This window comes from Gigantopelta aegis, chromosome 7 (genome assembly GCF_016097555.1).
Source record: "Gigantopelta aegis isolate Gae_Host chromosome 7, Gae_host_genome, whole genome shotgun sequence".
NCBI lineage: Eukaryota > Metazoa > Mollusca > Gastropoda > Neomphalida > Peltospiridae > Gigantopelta > Gigantopelta aegis.
The window spans coordinates 32,702,192-32,720,630 of NC_054705.1; the positions used below are offsets into that span (position 1 = coordinate 32,702,192).

The following is an 18,439-nucleotide window of genomic DNA, read 5'->3' on the forward strand; positions in this document are numbered from 1 at the left end:
ATTTTTGGGTATGACGCTATGAAACTGAATACTGCCACAGTCAACAGGGGGTATGGGGGGCCTTCTGCAAAACAATTTGGGTATGGCGCCATGCCCGGTTTACCCTCTGGCAGAAACCCTGGACAGAGAAAGTTGATCGTTTTTTCTTGGCATGCACACAGGCTAAATGATATCCATGTTGGCGTGGAGTTTTCACCATTGAGAAAATTGAGAATAGTGCAGTTTTTCTGTGTTGTGGTACGCTGCAAGTTATATATTAAAGATTTACGACACGATCTTCTGAGATGCGATGCGATAGTGATCGCATATGACAACACTGCGATCACCTTAGCTACAATAATAGGACGGGACAAAACATTCACATTTTCAAATATAAGCAAGAAAACCTGGGGCGTATGAATGTAACACTTTATGATAACGTCTTCTACTAGTCACCGTTGGATGTTTTGTCATCGGGAGTCACTTGACAGATCTTTATTGGGGACGGGGACCGCACCGTTTATCAGGCATGTGGCGACAGGAAAATATTATATATAAGGGGTGGGAGAAAAAAAAACCCCACCTCTCATGGATACGTTAGTGTTTCCTATTTCAGTTATAGGTGGAAGAAGTTTGTTTTGTTAACGAAACCACCAGAGCACACTGATTTACAGGGGGGGGGGGGGGGGTAGCGTGATCTGGACATGCGGTGTGTGTGTGTGTGTGTGTGTGTGTGTGTGTCGAATATGAACCAAGTGGACCCTTTTTCCATTTTTATTTGCATTGATCACCAGAAACTCCATATGTATAAATCTGTATGTTTTAGTTCTCAAAGCGGACCATTTGCTTCAGCGGGGTGTGTGTGTGTGTGTGTTCGTCCGAACCCCCCCCCCCCCCCCCACCCACCCCTGAAGCAAATGTCAAACATATGGTTATTTTTACAAAGTCATAGAGAAGAAACCCGCTACATTTTCACATTAGTAGCAAGGGATCTTTTATTCGCACCATCCCACACAGGATAGCACATACCAAGGCCTTTGATATACCAGTCGTGGTGCACTGGCTGGGATAGTTGTAGGTGGAATGCCACTCCAAAGACTGGTTATATATCTTAGGGGCGTTGGCTGGGAGGTGGGGTGGACGAACCCTGTTCCCCTGAGGCTAAATCAATTTTAGTGCAATATTATTCTTGTATGTATCCAAGAAACATTAAGACAAAGTGTCTACTAGGTTCATATTCGACCTTGCATCCCCACCCCCTTCCAGGTTCAGACCAATCTATGTCCTTCTATCTGAAATAAGACTGTAATCGGACCAAGATATGGAGGGGCTGCGGAATGGGTGGGGGGGGGGGGGGCTGACCACCCCTTCACTTTTTATTTTTTCTATTGTGTTCAGAAGGCTGGAAATATCGTATTTATAATATCTTAAGTCAACATTTTCATGATCTCTCTTTAAGAGGTTTGGGCCCTCACAATTTCCACATGGGTCAACACACCTCTTTGCTTTCAAACACTCTCCGCTGACGTCTACTAAAATAAACGCGATGACATTGTATTGTGCGTCATTACACGTTGGTATTGGGAGGCGGGGCAATCGTTATTGTGACGCAAGTCTTCTATGACGTCACGCATTTGTGTTGGATACGCGCTGTGCTACTGCATGTACTGGGACAACGCGGTAACAAAAATATTAATTAACAGTGGCGTAGCCAGGATTTTAGATTGGGGTGAAGGGGAAACACACTATTGGGAGGGGGTGGGGGCAACCCACAATATTTAAGTACTTTGTATGATTTTATAAAATTTAATACAGTAAAAAAAGAAAAGAAAAAAATGTCACATTTTTCAGACCCCTCCACACACACACCTCGCTACGCCACTGATTCAAAAATAACTGAAGCAGCTAGATTAAGTATAAGTATTACTCCTAATAATAATATACCAGACGATAACCGTTAAGCAATCCACCCTTCATATGTTCAATGAAAAGTATTAGTTTATTGCCCATACCTCTCCCCGCCTCATCACGTTATATTTGCCTGTCGTCATAAAGCACACTTATAATGTAACATCCTGGCTAAGCGAATGTTAATTTGCGATAAAATGTCAAAAAATGTAAACGGTATTTTGTTTTCAGTTTTGCACATAAAATTAGCGGATAGGCCTTCATGATTTGTTTTATTTATTTATTTTTGAAAAAATAATAATTTTGGGGGTGGGATGGGGGAGGGGGGTGGAGGAAGGGTGCAGATAAAATACGGCATGTACAGCATTGCAAAGAATTATTATTATTATTATTATTTTTACTATTATTAAATATTCGGAATATTGTAAAATATTGGGTTTATCTTTTTATTTTATTTATAATAATAATAATTTATGAAAAAACTTATGTCACTACAAATATACAATACAAACTAATAATAATAATAATAATGACCACGAGCACAAATGAATTTCTTAGATATAGGCCTAGCCCTAGTAATATCATGTTTACGTTTTCGGACACCAGTTTTAGGTATACATATCCACACATTGTTGTCTCTGATTTACCTATATATACCTTGGACGTACTAGGAACCAAATCAGATTGATCAAAATTAACAACAAATCCTAATTCAGACAAAACATTCACAAAAGTTATTTGTCAACCTCGATGGATTTGCTACTAAGAATAAAATCGTCAACATATGCAGAAATCCGCAACAACTTCGCACGGAGTTACAACACATCTAATAAGTTTACAATAATTATACGGGCTTATTGATAAAACAAAAGCCCGGCTTAAACTCATGCCATCTTTCAACCAAGTAATAAGCGTTTTATTTGCACCATTTTTTTTCTCTCCAAAAAATCAACTTTATCAGGTAGGTTACCAAAACACATAATCAAACTGAATCCTAGTCCTGACCATGTGAACTTCCAACATTTGGGTAATGAGCTCTCATCGGCCTTTGGTTATGCGCTGAGAAATTGTCAAAAGCACCCGACTGTCTTGCAAACCCAAAACGTCTTGTAAAGTAGGCCTAACTACGAGTGCGACCTCTGTATGAGTAAGAACCTCTGTATGGCCAATACTGAGTAGTGTTATCAAAACGCTGTCTAGCAGCTATAATTTCAGCTACTATTTTCAGATTGTGTAAGGACTGACCAAACAAAGCAGAAGAATTTTTCTTTAAACATTTAAACAATGTCTCTCCATCGAACCTGCTCTTCTCAAAGATGACTGCATACTCACTCTGAACGAAGTTTATTTGAGCATTGAGAATAGTAAAACAGTTTAGCAAAATTATCTTCCTCACGGGAATAGTCCAACCAGGGCTTCTAGATTATGGTAGCCCCACTCCCATGGCTAGTGATATTCAATGTTGAGCTAGTAAATAACTACAATCACCATGCCCCACGGCTAGTGAATGTTTTGTGTCAAATGTTGCAGTTAAGTCTATTTTATAAATATAAATATCCTGACCCCACCCCACCCCCACTGTTTGTACTTCTAAGCTCTGTCTCCCTCTTTAGGTGACGTATCTGATTATTACTATTATTTAGTAAACTTGTTTTAACTTAAAAGTAAAGTAGGGCTAGTGGATTTTTAATCGTGGCTAGCAAATGTTTAAAATCACTGATTGATTTCATGGCTAGTGGATTAAAACAATTTCTAGAAGTCCCGAGTCCAATATATGTAGCCCAATTGTTTCAAAGCTGTTTGCGTATAGCGTGAACACTTAGAAATTACTGATAAAGAACTGTGACATTCTTTAGAAATTCCTTGTCTACCATCAAACACTTTCAAGTAGGCCTACCGTACTGAAGTAGTTTGGCAACGACACTTTGTTCAAGGAGTCTTTTACTTGTAAATATTCCTTTTCCAACTCGGACGCAAAGTTAACTGTATTAGATGTGGGGCCGAGAGGGGCTGAAACTTGAGTAGGCGTCTGCTTTTGTGTATCGAAAACTCCACGTTTGGAGAGAGCTTCCTGCGTCGAAGATTATAACCGGTCGCCATTTTGAAACAGAGTTTCTTGACCGCGCTGATTTGAATAAAAACATTGATGCCATTCGGCCTGGCGTAATTCAGTTGTACATAGCGAGACATTGAGAAAACGAATTCACGGTTTGCGACAAATTAGCTACCTGTTAAACATTTTACCGCTTCAACACTTTCTGTCTCCATAATCAAACTTTCTTGCAGGGGGGTACTCCATGCCGTTTTTGTCTCACCAACATAAAGACGAAGGTGAAGGTTGACATCGGTGTTAACGAAAATTCACCTCCGGTGTAAAGGGAATATGTTCCTCGTATTATTATTATTATTCATTAATTATATTATCTTTAAAAACATTTATTGTATACATTTAAAATTTAGGTATTTACTTATTATTATTATTATTATTATATAGGCTATTCGGAACATTGGTGGGTTTTCTTTTAAAACTATTTTCTATTATTATTATTTTTAAAAAAGAAGAGAATATTATTACTGATTTTTTTTTTTTTTACAAAATGCCATATCATTTATATTTGTATAGTTATGTTATATTCTGTTTTACAGCGATTCGGTTTGACGTGCGCGAAAACTGCCACTAGGATGAACAAAGGAAGCCCGAAGATAACTCAACTTGTAAATGAACTCAATTTTAAAATAGATCACCAAAACAGTCAGGCGATCTTTGAGAAGTGTTTTAAAACACACACTTTCAACAAAGAATACGACCGTAACATCGTTTCGTGTGAGATAAAACGGTTAAACAGAAAACAAGATGGGCTTACAGATGTCCATAGATGTAGACAAGTGTTTTCTGAAACACAAATCGGTAAAGAAAAGTTTTCAGGTTCACAAGCTAACAAAATAAAGTCAGTTGGAGAAACAATTCGCGAAATCGAAAGTAGAAATCGCCATGCTATAAAAAGAAAGATAGAAAAGCATTCTGATGAAACCAGTTGCGAAGATAATTCTGATGAACAAAACAACAAAATGTGTTCAGCTCCAGACGTTAATAAAATAAAGTCTGTCGAAGAAATAATTCGCAAAATCGAAAGTAAAAGTCGCCAAGCTAAACAAAAACGGATAGGAAACCATTCTGCTGAAAACAATAGCCAAGAGGATTCTAATGAACAAAACAAAATATATACAGCCCCGGAAGTTAACAAAATAAAGTCTGTTGAAGAAATAATTCTCAAAATCGAAAGTAAAAGTCACCAAGCTAGAAAAAGAAAGATAGAAAAACATTCTGCTGAAAACAGCAGCGAACATGATTCTGATGAACAAAACGAAGTGTATACAGCCCCAAAAGTTAACAAAATAAAGTCCGTTGAAGAAATAATTCTCAAAATCGAAAGTAAAAGTCACCAAGCGAAACAAACAGGGATAGAAAAACATTCTGCTGAAAACAATAGCGAAGATGATTCTGATGAACAAAACCACAAAATGTCTTCAGCTCCAGACGTTATCAAAGAAAAGTCTGTTGAAGAAACAATTCGAGAAATCGAAAGTAAAAGTCTCCTTGCTAGAACAAGAAAGATAGAAAAGCATTCTGTTGAAAACAGTAGCGAAGAGGATTCTGATGAACAAAATAACGAAGACAGCGTCAAATCCAGCAAGCTGGAGACCGCCAAGTGTCACACGGACGTGGGTGAACGGCCCATTTCAAACAGTTTAAAACCGTCATGTGGAAAACCCCTCGCGGTGTCGGGCGCTAAAATAGATGACGTCAGAGATCCTGCGCCGACGCAGTCTTACAACAACTTGGTCAAGTTCTGGGAGAAGAGAAATCACATGCTGCTACCCAGCCGACTATCCAGAATCGCCAAACTGCAAGAGTCAGGTAAGAAATGTATAGTTGTAGGCGTCAGCCAGAGTACTCTGCTGTTAAGAGCTTGACGGACATATGGACGGTTATGACCGCTCTATGTCGTCAGACAATCTAATTAAAATTAGCTCCACTATTACATCTAACAGCAGCCCATTGGAGCTCATGTCCAGTTGATCTTTCATTCGACCAATCAAAACCTTACTTGCAAAATCATGCCAGTGATTTGAAAAGAATTTGAAACCGTTCGGGATTATGCCGAGGGTATACGAAATGATTCGGATGAATTACGAAGTATGCCAGAAACTAATTTCAATATAAAATTTCATATAAAATTCGTTTCAAGACAAAACAAACAAAAAAAAAACGTGATGGTATAGCCATAAAAGCTGTTTATACTAGTATACAATCCAGAGTTTATTACTGCACTTTCTCCCCTGTTTTTTGCATAAATAGTCTCGCCCGATATTTTTAGAATTTATATGCTCCCGAATAACGCTATAAAAGGCGAAGAGTAATTGGTCGAGATTAAAATTGTTATTTATAGATGAAATGTCACCTGGACATGGGAGTCCACGCAATGCTGTTAGATTTACTGGTAGACCCAGTAGAGCTAATTTTAATTGTCGTCAGAGATAACTGTATAGCAAAACACGAAAAAACCGGGTGGGCAAGGATTCCAGCTCTAATACAACAATAACCCTATGTTTGACATTAAATACTTTTAGCCTACATTAATCATTTTCGAGTTCGCCGATAACAAATATTTCACATAGTAATCAATAATACACACACTACAGGACGAAAACTAACACGACTGAGGCCGAGCTTCAGTTAAAACGTGTTTTGTTTAACGATACTACTAGAGCGCATAGATTTATTAATCGGGACGGGACGTAGCCCATTGGTAAAGCACCCCGCTTGATGCGCGGTCTTTCTGGGATCGATCCCCGTCGGGGGACCCATTTGGGTTATTTCTCGCTCCAGCCAGTGTACCATGGCTTGTATATCAAAGGCCGTGGTATGTGCTATCCTATCTGTGGGATGGTGTATATAAAAGATCCCTTGCTACATTAGGATAAATGTAGCGGGTTTCTCTGATGACTACGTGGTAGAATTACCAAAAGTTTGACATCCAATAGCCGATGACAAATTAATTAATCAATGTGCTCCAGTGGTGTCGTTAAACAAAGCAAACTTCTTTTTCTTTTTACAAGCTACATGGTACACAGGGGAGCCAACTCAATACGGCTTCCTTAAAGCCACTGACCTTTGTACGTCTTTCGTTTCGCATGAAAATTAATTTTGAAACTCTACAAACACCAGGGCCCGTTTATAAAACTTTTAGAGTCTAGACTCAATCTTTAATGACATCACACGCATACAGTTTGTATGGCGTTGTCATGACATAACTGTCTCAGACTCTCAATAGAGTCTCGAGTCTAGACTCAAACACGTTTTATAAGCACCAGGCCAGGACCCGTATTTTTTAAACAATATTAGCTACGATATGTCGTAAATCCGTCGTAAGTGACTGCGGCAAACTTAGCGTACTTTCGAAATTATTGTGGTGACTCCAAAATATCGTAAATACATCGTAGATCCTACGACAGGTTCCTTACCTGTCATAGACGAGCAACCAACTTCGCGCAGGCCCGTAGCGAGGATTTTGAGAGGGGGGGGGGGGCAGGTTTAGGCTTATGGTGAGGCATGAGTGGCTTGGGGGGGGGGGGGGGGGGCTCTGGGGGCATATTGAAAAAAAGCCACCGTTAGGAGGGTCGACTGTCCCCCCCCCCCCCCCCCCCCCCCCCCCCCCCATTGACTACGGGCTTGATCGCGGCTTACTTCTTATTTCATGATGCTCTAATCATAATGAAGATCAGTAGCGGATACAAGGGGTGTCCGGTATTCAATCGCCCCACCCCCCCCCCCCACCCCCCCCCCCACTACCACCCTTTTTAAGATGCCCTTTTCAAACAAAAATAAAATATTAAGGGTTCTTTCTCTTTTTTTTTAGCACGACTATGTTCGTGGTGAACGAACAACAAAGCAACTTAGATGTATATAGTTATTTACTAAATTAGTAAAAATAAACATTTTCTTTATGATGTTTGAACTGCACGAAAACAGGAAGTATTGGAAGTTGATCGGCATGCTCCCCCATCCCAATTATTATTTTTTTCAAACTACTAATTTTTATAAAATCATACAGACATACATAGTGTGCCCCCCCCCCCCCCCCCCCCCACACACACACTATAAAATCCTGGTTACGCCAGTGTACCACCGGTTTCATAGCAACAAATGTCTCGCTGTAAGGTCTCATAATGATAGGTTTTCGTTTTTGCCTCGTCTTAACGGGGAGGGGGGGGGGGTAGTCTTGGTACCCCCACAGGCGTACGTGAACCTATTTTTGTAGGGGGCAGGCTCAATCTATTTAAATTAGCTCCACTATTACATGTGGATCTAACAGCAGCCCGTTGGAATTCATGTCCAGTTGACCTTTCATTCGACCAATCAAAACCTTACTTGCAAAATTGCCTTATAACTATCAGTGCTTAACGAATGTCAATGACTTATTTTATACTATCTTATAACTAATGTCAACGGCTTGTTTTACACAGCCTTATAACTAATGTCAGTGGCGTATTTTACACTGTCTTATAGCTAATGTCAATGGCGTATTTTACGCTATCTTAGAACTAATGTCAGTGGCGTATTTTATACTGCCTTACAACTAATGGCAGTGGCTTATTTCACTCCGCGTGTTTGACAGTACATGCTGATGTCAGCAACTTCAAAGTTGTATAAGCTTGGACAATTGTTCTAATTCTGACACTGATATCGATGATGATTTCAGGTGAAGATTGCAGTTCACCTGTACTGATAGAAGAATCGCAGCAGGAGGTTCTCAAACCGCACTCTAGTCTCCAAGAGATCTCAAAGCCATGCTTTCCAACGACACAAAACTCCCAGCCACCATCCTGGGAACAGAACGACTTTCGATCCTGCGATTCAAAGCAGAATGTCAAATCTGTAACGTTGCGGACCGACTCGCACCTGAACTTGTCACCTCCACCAGAATCCACGACATGTTGCCAGCAAGACGTCGAGTCATGCGCAGTCGAGCAAAGAGACACGTGTTCTCCTCCTCCCTCGCCAGAGAACTCCCTGTCGTACTCATCACCCGTGACTCCTGAGTTGATCAAGTCGCAGACTCCCGTGTCCAGTCCAGGCGAGATACAGCAGATGAATACACCGGTTCAGATTAGTGAGTCGTGTTGTTGCCAGGCGTCTCCCAAATTCCGGCTACGCTCGTCAACCAGGCGTCTCATGGTGAGCGTGTGGTGTGGGGTCGGCTTTCTGTTAATAGTCCTCCTGCAGTTTCTCTTATTTACCGATCGCATTGAAAGATCCCGCAAGACCAAACTCAATGAGTGTTTTTAAAAATCGTGAGCAGTTGGAAAAAAATCTGAACGAAGATTATTAATAGTGAAACTGCAAAATGCACGTATGTCTGTTTTAAGCAAAAAAATAAATAAAAATAAATAAAATAAAATAAATAAATAAAAAAGGCGGGAAGTAGAGCGGTATGGGTCACAGTATCAGTTTGTGTTCCCTATATGGTATATCAAAGGACGTGGTGGTGTGTACTTTCTTGTTCGAAAATGTGTAGTAGTAAGGATAAACACCGGCGTTAATGTTGTTGCTTTTGGGGGTTTTCCAACCATCTACTTCCATTTCTTTTGTTTTTGTTTGTTTAGTTTTTATCTTTCCGTTTTCTTTAAATTGACACCGTTCACTTGTATATATATATATAACGATGGTACTTTTCAATTCCATCAATAGAATTTTATTTTCCATCATTAAGATTGGTTCATTACATGTAAAACATATACATTTAACTAGTATTTTATTTTGGTGAAAATTATACCAGATATTAGTTAACATTAAGTGACCGAGTGTCAGTAAAAAAAAAAATGTTTTACAATTTTTATTTTTTATTTGTTTGTGTTGATAAAAAAAAGAATACAAAATTACGAAAAATCCCATTCCTTATTGTAGGCATGGGATAAAAACCAAATTAAATTAAATATTGTTGTGTTTTTCCGTTGTTTCTTTACGTGTTCGCGTTTCTCATAAATTTATTACACACACGTGTAGGCCTACACATACTACTAATACATGCATAATGTTTTGATAAACCAAACGTGTATACATATATGTTTATTGTAATGTTCTTTGATGTTTCTTTCTATTGTTCTCACTTTTGAAAAGTTGATGCCATACATAATTATATATAAATAAAAATCGTACATTTTATGTATGCATTTTTAAAAATTCTCTTTAAGAGGTGTACATTGGTATTAACATAAACTATATTTTAGTTTTTTGCTTTTAACATACGTTCGTGCGTATACAAAGAAAATAATATTGTTTTTGTTCACAAAGTTGGTACTATATAAATTAAGCAAAACGTATTTTCTTCTCGTTTGTAATGTTGGTTCTATTCACGAGACACGCATGTACTTAACAGTGGCATTGATTGCGTTTTGTGTATAAATAGAAAACGGATATGTTATTGTTTTACCATAAACGTGGTGCCATAACACACATAACAATTAAATTGTTTTATTAAGTTGATATTTAAAATGCGAATCATGTTTGTTGGATCAGTTGTTGGCATACAGACTTGTATTGATTGCGAATACTAAACTGTATATTGTTTTCGTTATAACGTTCAGATTTGATATTGTTTTAACCGTAAACGTAGTTTCAAGACCAATATGGGGTCATGACCTATTTCCTTGACCTTGGCCTTGGTGTGTGTTGAGAGATACGATGCAGGTATGCGACCTTGGTGTTAGTCATAGCCTGACCTTGGCGTTCAGGTGCGTGACCGACTTCCGCCATAGCCTTGAGTTTATAACCTATTGGATTGTGGTGTACTGATTTATAGACTGTATTATTTTAGCTGATTTTCTGTAGCATTCATTACACTTAGTTCTGTCTATTTATAGGTGTTCTAGTGTTTTAGAGTGACGACCCAAATATTTGATTTCACATTTAACGTTCAACACATCGCCATACCGTTTTGACGTAACGTATGTGTCTATTTTTATTCGTTTGAATACATCTGTCCGACATTCAGTTTTTTCTCTTCTTTTATTGTGATGGGTGGTGTGTTTAACCCATTCATTCAATCATTCCGTTTATTAAACAAATAACAAAATGGATAAATAAAAAACATTAACAGCAGCTGTTCATTCTTCTGCATAGCGCCTTCACGTTTATGGATAATCATGTTACGGCTGATAGATAGATGTCCATAGTGATAGAGCCGCAAGTAGTTGGTCAATCACTTGTCAAATAATGTTAATGGGAAAGAGAATTAAACCGGAGCGGCTCTTCACCAGTTGCCATTGGTGTATGCGAACTGGTGTGATTCTGTGGTCTCTATTTGACCGTGGTTTAAAAGACTGCTTAATCATACCAGTTCACGTACACTGATCTGAAAAGCCACTCTGGTTTAATTCTATCTTTGATAGGCATTCTTTGTGAAGGGATTAACCAAATACTTGCGGCTGTACAATGAACAGCTGCTGTTAATGTGTTAATAAATTTTGTGTTCTGGTTAATAATGGGTTGACGACACCACCCATCACAATAAAAAAAAAAGCAACCACCAAAACGGTATGGCGATGTGTTGAACGTTAAGTGTGAAATTATATATTTGGTCTGAGATACTAAAACTGCTATAAACAGACAAAACTAAGTGTAAAGAGTGCTACAGAAAAATCATACAGTCTATAAATCAGTATAACATAATCCAATAGGTTATAAACTGAAGGCTATGGCGGAAGTCGGTAACGCACCTGGATGCTATGATTCACACCAAAATCGTACGTACACCTGCACCAAGGTCATTCATTGTCTCCTAACACACACAAAGGTCAGGGTCACGGGAAGTAGGTCATGACCCCATACAGGCCTTGATACTACTAATAATGATGTAGAAGAAAAAAGTACTTGTTTAGGTAGTTGATACCAGAAACATGTGGAGATATAAATGTGAATATCCTGTTGTTGTTATTTTTGGTATCATGCATGTTAATATATAAAATGGTATTGTTTTGTATACAATTATTATGATAATGTTTAAAAGACACACTTTTATTATTTCGTGTAGAAAATAAGATAATTTTGTTTTCTTCTAAAACCTTTTGCATGTATATGCCAGTATGTATGTATGTATGTATGGTTATAATTGTTGTTGTTCTTGCTTTTTATTTTATAAATATTTTATCATAAAAAAGTTCATAAAGAGTTTTTGTTTCATATCCTAAAGTTGGTACCAAATCTACTTGAAGAATTTGTATTGTTTATTTATAAGATTGACAAATGCCTTTTCTAAAAAGAATGTTTTTATTGTTTTATTTTTTAGTATATTTTAACATGTTTTGTTTCGTAACGACTCTAGTTACATGTATATATAGTAATAATTTGGGTTTGCGTGAGGAACGTTTTGAATCCGCAGTATGCGTTTTATTTTAAATTGTTTATTGCTATTGTTTCGTAGAGATGATACCATGCATATAGATTACGAGTACAAAGTATAACAATACATACGTGTAAATAAAAATAGTACTGCATGTGGTTAAAGGGGCATTCTCACAGTGCAGCGTTTAGTAAAAGTTTGCTCCATGCAATTGAGATATATTGTGAGAAAGTTGAAACGAATTATATTTATTCATTTAATTTTAGTAACAGGGCGATACCAAACCGAAAATAATTAAGGTTTAATAAAAGAAAAATAAGGTCGCAATAAGACAAAAAAGCCAACAACCATAGACACAGTTAAACTAAAAATGGCACCCATGTTAGATATTGTGCTGTGTGTATTATGAAATAATTGATACGATGCTACCTAATCTGCTAGGTTCTAGAAATATTAGATGTAATGTTTTGTCAAAAGCTATTAAATGGCGATGTTGTTTTAACTTTTGTTTTTGTTGTTGTTTCTTCATGAAATTGTAAATGGCACACCCACACACCCACCCACACACAGAGACAAACATGCAGACACATACACCGACAGAGAGAGACACACACACACACAGTGCGCACACACAGACCCATATTCACAAAGATAGAGACACATACACACAAACAAAAACATACAGACACACACACAAACAGATAAACACACACACACACACACACACACACACACAAACACACATACTGACAGACACACACAGACATACACACACACTCGTACGCACAGATGCACACACAGAGATAGATGACTAAATATTTAAACGTTTGTTTTGCTTAGCGACATCACTAGAGGAAATTGCTTTATTACTCATAGGCTGTTGGATGTAAAACATTTGGCTGACATAGAAAGGAAATCTGCTATATTTTTGTCCATAAGTAGCAAGATATCTTTTATATCCACCATACCACAGACAGGATAGCACATATCATGGCCTTTGTATAGCAGCTATGGTGCAGTAGCTAAATCGAGGAAAAGGAGACAGAGACAGACGTACACACGAGAAGAGAGAAAGGGCACACACATACACACATAAGACACATACAGAGAGGAAAGGAAATGTTTTATTTAACGACGCACTCATCACATTTTATTTACGGTTATATGGCGTCAGACATATGGTTAAGGACCACATAGATATTGAGAGGAAACCCGCTGTCGCCACTTCATGGGCTACTCTTTTCGATTAGCAGCAAGTGATCTTTTATATGCACCATCCCACACACAGGATAGCACATACCACGGCCTTTGGTATACCAGTCGTGGTGCACTGGCTGGAACGAGGGACATACATTTGATAATAACTGATACAGAGTCTTTATTTTCGAAATAGCCTACATCGGCTACACGTCCATTGTAAACTACTTTACTGTTTTGGGTATTGCTTTAACTTTTAGTATTTTAGTCACGGTTCACAGATCATTTTTAAAACACAAATTGATTGCATTAAACTACCATTTTATTACAAGTTTAACACAGAAACCTGGACCCATATTCATAAAAAGGTGTAAATTTACGTCTACGGCTAGCACTTACGTCTGTCGTAGATTTACGTTTACGTGCAAGAAGCACCTTATTCTCAAAGACGGTCGTAAATATAAACGTAACTTAGTTGGACGTAAATCTATAACACTCTCAGCGGTAAATAATAAAACAAACCCATTAGAAACGATGGCTACCGGATAATAACAAATGCACAAAACGCAATTTCGTTTGTCGTCTGCTAACAATAACATCGCGAATGGCGAACCATGGCATTTTTGTATTGGTTAGGATCCGCGTTTTGGTACAGGTGATGCGCCAGTTCCGGATCACTTCAAACAAAATTGTGAATTCTGTCAACATGCGCGCGTATGACTTTAAAAGAAATTCTTGGTAATAAAGATAATCAACCATATAAATAAACAGTGATATAAAATGTAAATTTAGGTAAACTTTTGGCACCAAAAACAGTGTTGTTCGAGCTGGCGTACTTACGCCAGTTGCGGATCACTTTGTCCAGTTCCGGATCACTTTCGAAAAATAGAGGCTTACGCCTTCAAAAACACTATTTCCAACATGTTAGCACTTTTAGCACGTTCGTGGATCCCGCCGGACATATTTTATGATCATTTGCAACTCCATAGGGTTCCCCCCCCCCCCCTCCCCGATTACGCCCCTAATTAGCAATTTCTAAAATCGATTGAAAATCAACGATGGCGTCCCATGACGTCAGATATACGGGGCGTGTGTCAAAAGTAAAGGTGCGCGATCCTTATTATTTTCGTTGTGAACTTTCATTGTTTCAACAAGTTGAATTATATTTGATTTCTGGCATTCTAGTATATAATAATAATAATTAATATTATTATTACTAATAATAAATAATTGTTTTCATTTATTATCGTATATATTAATAATAATAATAATAATAATAACAATAAATATTATTATTATTATTATTATTATATTGATGACTTTTAAAACTGAAAGGAACAAAGGCTTGAAAATTGAAAGAAATGACATATCAGCAAAATATCAACTTTGGGACTGTTTAGTATTTATCATAATACAGGGGCGAATTATGCTTTAGGTGGGGGTCCGAAACAATATGTAAATGTTTATAATTTCAAATTATAATATTTACAGGTTATCTACGTGGTGGGGGTGGGTTTTTTTTTTTTTGCGGGATATAGGCTAATCCGCCCCTGTTTAAATATTAAAATTAAACAAATAATTTCGAAGCAGGACGGTTACATGATACATTTTAATATAGTGACACACACTAAACAGTCACAAAAGTGGATTATTAATTATTATTTTTGACGTGTTGTTCCATTTGCCCTTTTCTGGTTAGTCTCCCCCCCCCCCCCCCCCCCCGCAAAATAATTCCAGGATCTGCTCCTGAATACAGAATTATTTTCAACGACGGTCTAAAGGCTAGGGCTAGCTCAGATTGACCGTGTGAATACACAGATCAGTGGCCGACCGACTCTCCTGCATCAGAATGCGATTGTGTAAAGCAAAAATTCCACTGAAAAAAATAATCCACCCTATAATCCACCCTATGTACGACTGTTTAAATGCGAATTATAATTAAATCTCAAATCCTCATGTCAAACTTGTGCCGATTCTTTTCTTTGTACAGTAAACTTTTTTTTTTTTTTTTTCAATCAAGCAATCAAGCAATGGGGTGGACGGCTCTCACACTGAGGGGGGCGGGCAACATTACTGAATAGTCTTATGGGGCAAATACAAGACACGTGTGCAGCGATTTTAGCGATTCTAGACTGGCGATCTAACAGGTCGTACGGGCTCCCATTTTTGTAGGGGGCAGGGCACACTAATTTTTGCCCGAATTAAACGAAAATGGAATTTTAAAAAACTACATTTGATTTATATTAGCCATATTTGTGAATGACTGCGGCTGGTATTTGTACGAATGGCTAATTACACGTAGGCCTACAAATATAACGTGAGAGACAAGTGGACGAACACTTAAAATCGTACTTTCAGTTTATAAAATACGTGTCTTTACATTATATACATATTGTCATTACCTGTAGAAAACAAAAATAATACAAGAAAAATAGGTGGAACTACAACGATTAATATAATATTTTGTAGAGGATGACTGGCCATGGGACGAACAGTCTAGGGCTACTATGACATGGGCCCCGAGACATACAGAGTCGAATTATTATGAACTAGTGGTTAAAATGACGAATCAAGAGAGGTTTAAGAAGAAAATAATAATAATAATAATAATAATAATAATAATTATTATTATTATTATTATTATTATCATGGAGAAAAAAGTTCCACCGTGTTCAACGTTTTTGAGTCTTGAGATAAACCCTGCGTTCATCGCCCCATCTAGCGGCAGTTACAATGTAAATACTTCCGTTTTGTGAGTGATCCGCAACTGGCGTATCAAGTGTGTCCCCATTGAGGAGTTACAGTAAGTCGTTTACAGCATCACTTTTCATAAAACTAGCCATGCACAATCTATATATGTTTCCCCTACTCGTACTATAAAATTTCAAATGATATAAAAAGAAAAACATCAAAAACTTCATCTCTTTTTAAACGTCTTCTTTTTTTCATGTCGTCTGCTCCTGTAAAGTTTTAAATTTAATAGTGGTTATGTATCGCCGTCCAAAATAAAACCAAGACTATATACTGTTACAGTTATTTTACGTACAATTTCAAGAAACATGTATTATTTGTTTGTTAGAATATTTGTTTAATGAAATTTACACAGAAATGACTAAAAATTTAATATACCGACAGACTGATCGGTAACTACAGGTGATCCGGAAGTGATCCGGAACTGGCGCATCACCTGTACGAACTTGAGGACATATCTTAAAAAAGGAAAACATAACTCAGGAGAAATTGGTCGAGTGGAAAACATCCGTTCGATTACAAACAAAAATATGTTCAATCCGTGGGCGTTCGCTATCGCAAACTGCTTCAATTATTGGAAATGCTGCTAGTTTCCGTAACTAAAATTAAATAACGGCGATCGTGCTTTGATTTATTATATGTACACGACTTACGTGCAGCGTTAGTTGTAACCGGAGGCACTCTTATATTTACGTCCAACTTTACACGTAACTTACGTTTTCGTTGTTTCGTGAATAGCTCTTCAGTCGTAGATTTACGTTTACGTGTAAAACTAGGCTTACAATGTTTTGTGAATATGGGTCCAGAAAGATGTAAACGCTTTATACTACGTGACGTCATTGGGCGTGTGCTTTCCCAAATCGTGATGACGTCATATTTAGTACCGACAAGGCGACTGGTTTGTTGGCGTCAAATCGCCCAATAGTAGTGTACGTTAAACCAATGCATGATCATTTCTCAGTGAGAAATTATGATTTTTATTTCCCCCGTTATGAGTGCCTGATGGTGTAATAAATAGAATAACAAACTCTGTACCAGTTATCAAATTTATGTCCCTCGTGAAATAATTTTCATTTGTGACTCGCTAAAGCTCGTGACAAGTGAAAATTATTTCACTCAGGACATAAATTTGATAATACACATGTAACTGGTAACTCGTTTATTATCCCCCCCCCCTCTCTCTCTCTCTCTCTCTCTCTCTCTCTCTCTCTCTCTCTCTCTCTCTCTCTCTCTCTCTCTATATATATATATATATATATATATATATATGTATGTGTGTAAACGTTAAACGGTTTCTTTTGTTTAACGACACCTCGAGAGCACATTTGCTTAAATAATAGGCTATTAGATGTCAAACGTGGTAATTTAACATATTATAGACTTAAAGAGAAATCCTATATTTTTCCATTAGTAGCAATGGATCTTCTATATGCACCAGCCCACATAGATGATAGCATATACCACAGCATTTAATATAGCAGTCATGGTGCACTGACTGGAACTAGAAATAACACAATCGGCCCACCGACGGGGCTCGAACCTAGACCGACAGCACATCGAGCGAAAGCTTTACTACTTGGCTACGTCTCGCCCCTGTAAAGTTAAAGTTTGTTTTGTTTCACATACCACTGGAGCCCCGTGATGTATAAATCGTCTGCTATTGGATGTCAAACATTTGGTGCACTGGCTGGAACGAGAAATAGCCCAATTAACCCGTAGTTCGATCCCAAACCGACCGCGCATCAAGCGAGCGCTTTACCACTGTCCGGGCTACGTCACGTCCCTGTATACTTGTAGTAGGCCTACTGGTGTCGGACGAGTATATTTGTAGATCAGTTGTTTGCTAGTACCAAAGTAATATCGTTAGAGGGTAGTCTGTTTAGTTAGTAATTTGAGCAACATGCGTAATTAACTTTAACCACAGGGCGAGGAAAACTGGGAACTATTGTATTTATTGTTTGGGGTTTTCTTTTGTGACTTGACAGGTAAGAAACTCCTCAAAACCGAAAACACTCGGGACCAAACAAATTGTTCTGTTTAATGGTGTTTTAAAAAATAGCCTTTGCAAACATTTTTACTTTTACTATTAATAAAACCAAAGTGGAAATCCCGCGCATGTATATATTTAATAATCCGATTTTCGTCAAACTGTTCATTAATAAACTATTAACGTCTTTATTACACGGTTGTTGTTTTTTAAA

General features: G+C 37.7%; 1 protein-coding gene across 1 annotated transcript; it reads left to right on the forward strand.

Moving 5' to 3' along the window:
* The first annotated feature begins 1,579 nt into the window (after positions 1-1,579).
* LOC121377032 (myb-like protein V) lies at positions 1,580-12,792 on the forward strand. The gene is made up of 3 exons (XM_041504874.1): positions 1,580-1,659; positions 4,534-5,806; positions 8,652-12,792. Exons 1-3 carry the CDS (start codon positions 1,600-1,602, stop codon positions 9,236-9,238), a joined length of 1,920 nt encoding a protein of 639 aa, XP_041360808.1. The 5' UTR covers positions 1,580-1,599; the 3' UTR covers positions 9,239-12,792.
* Positions 12,793-18,439: the final 5,647 nt, after the last annotated feature.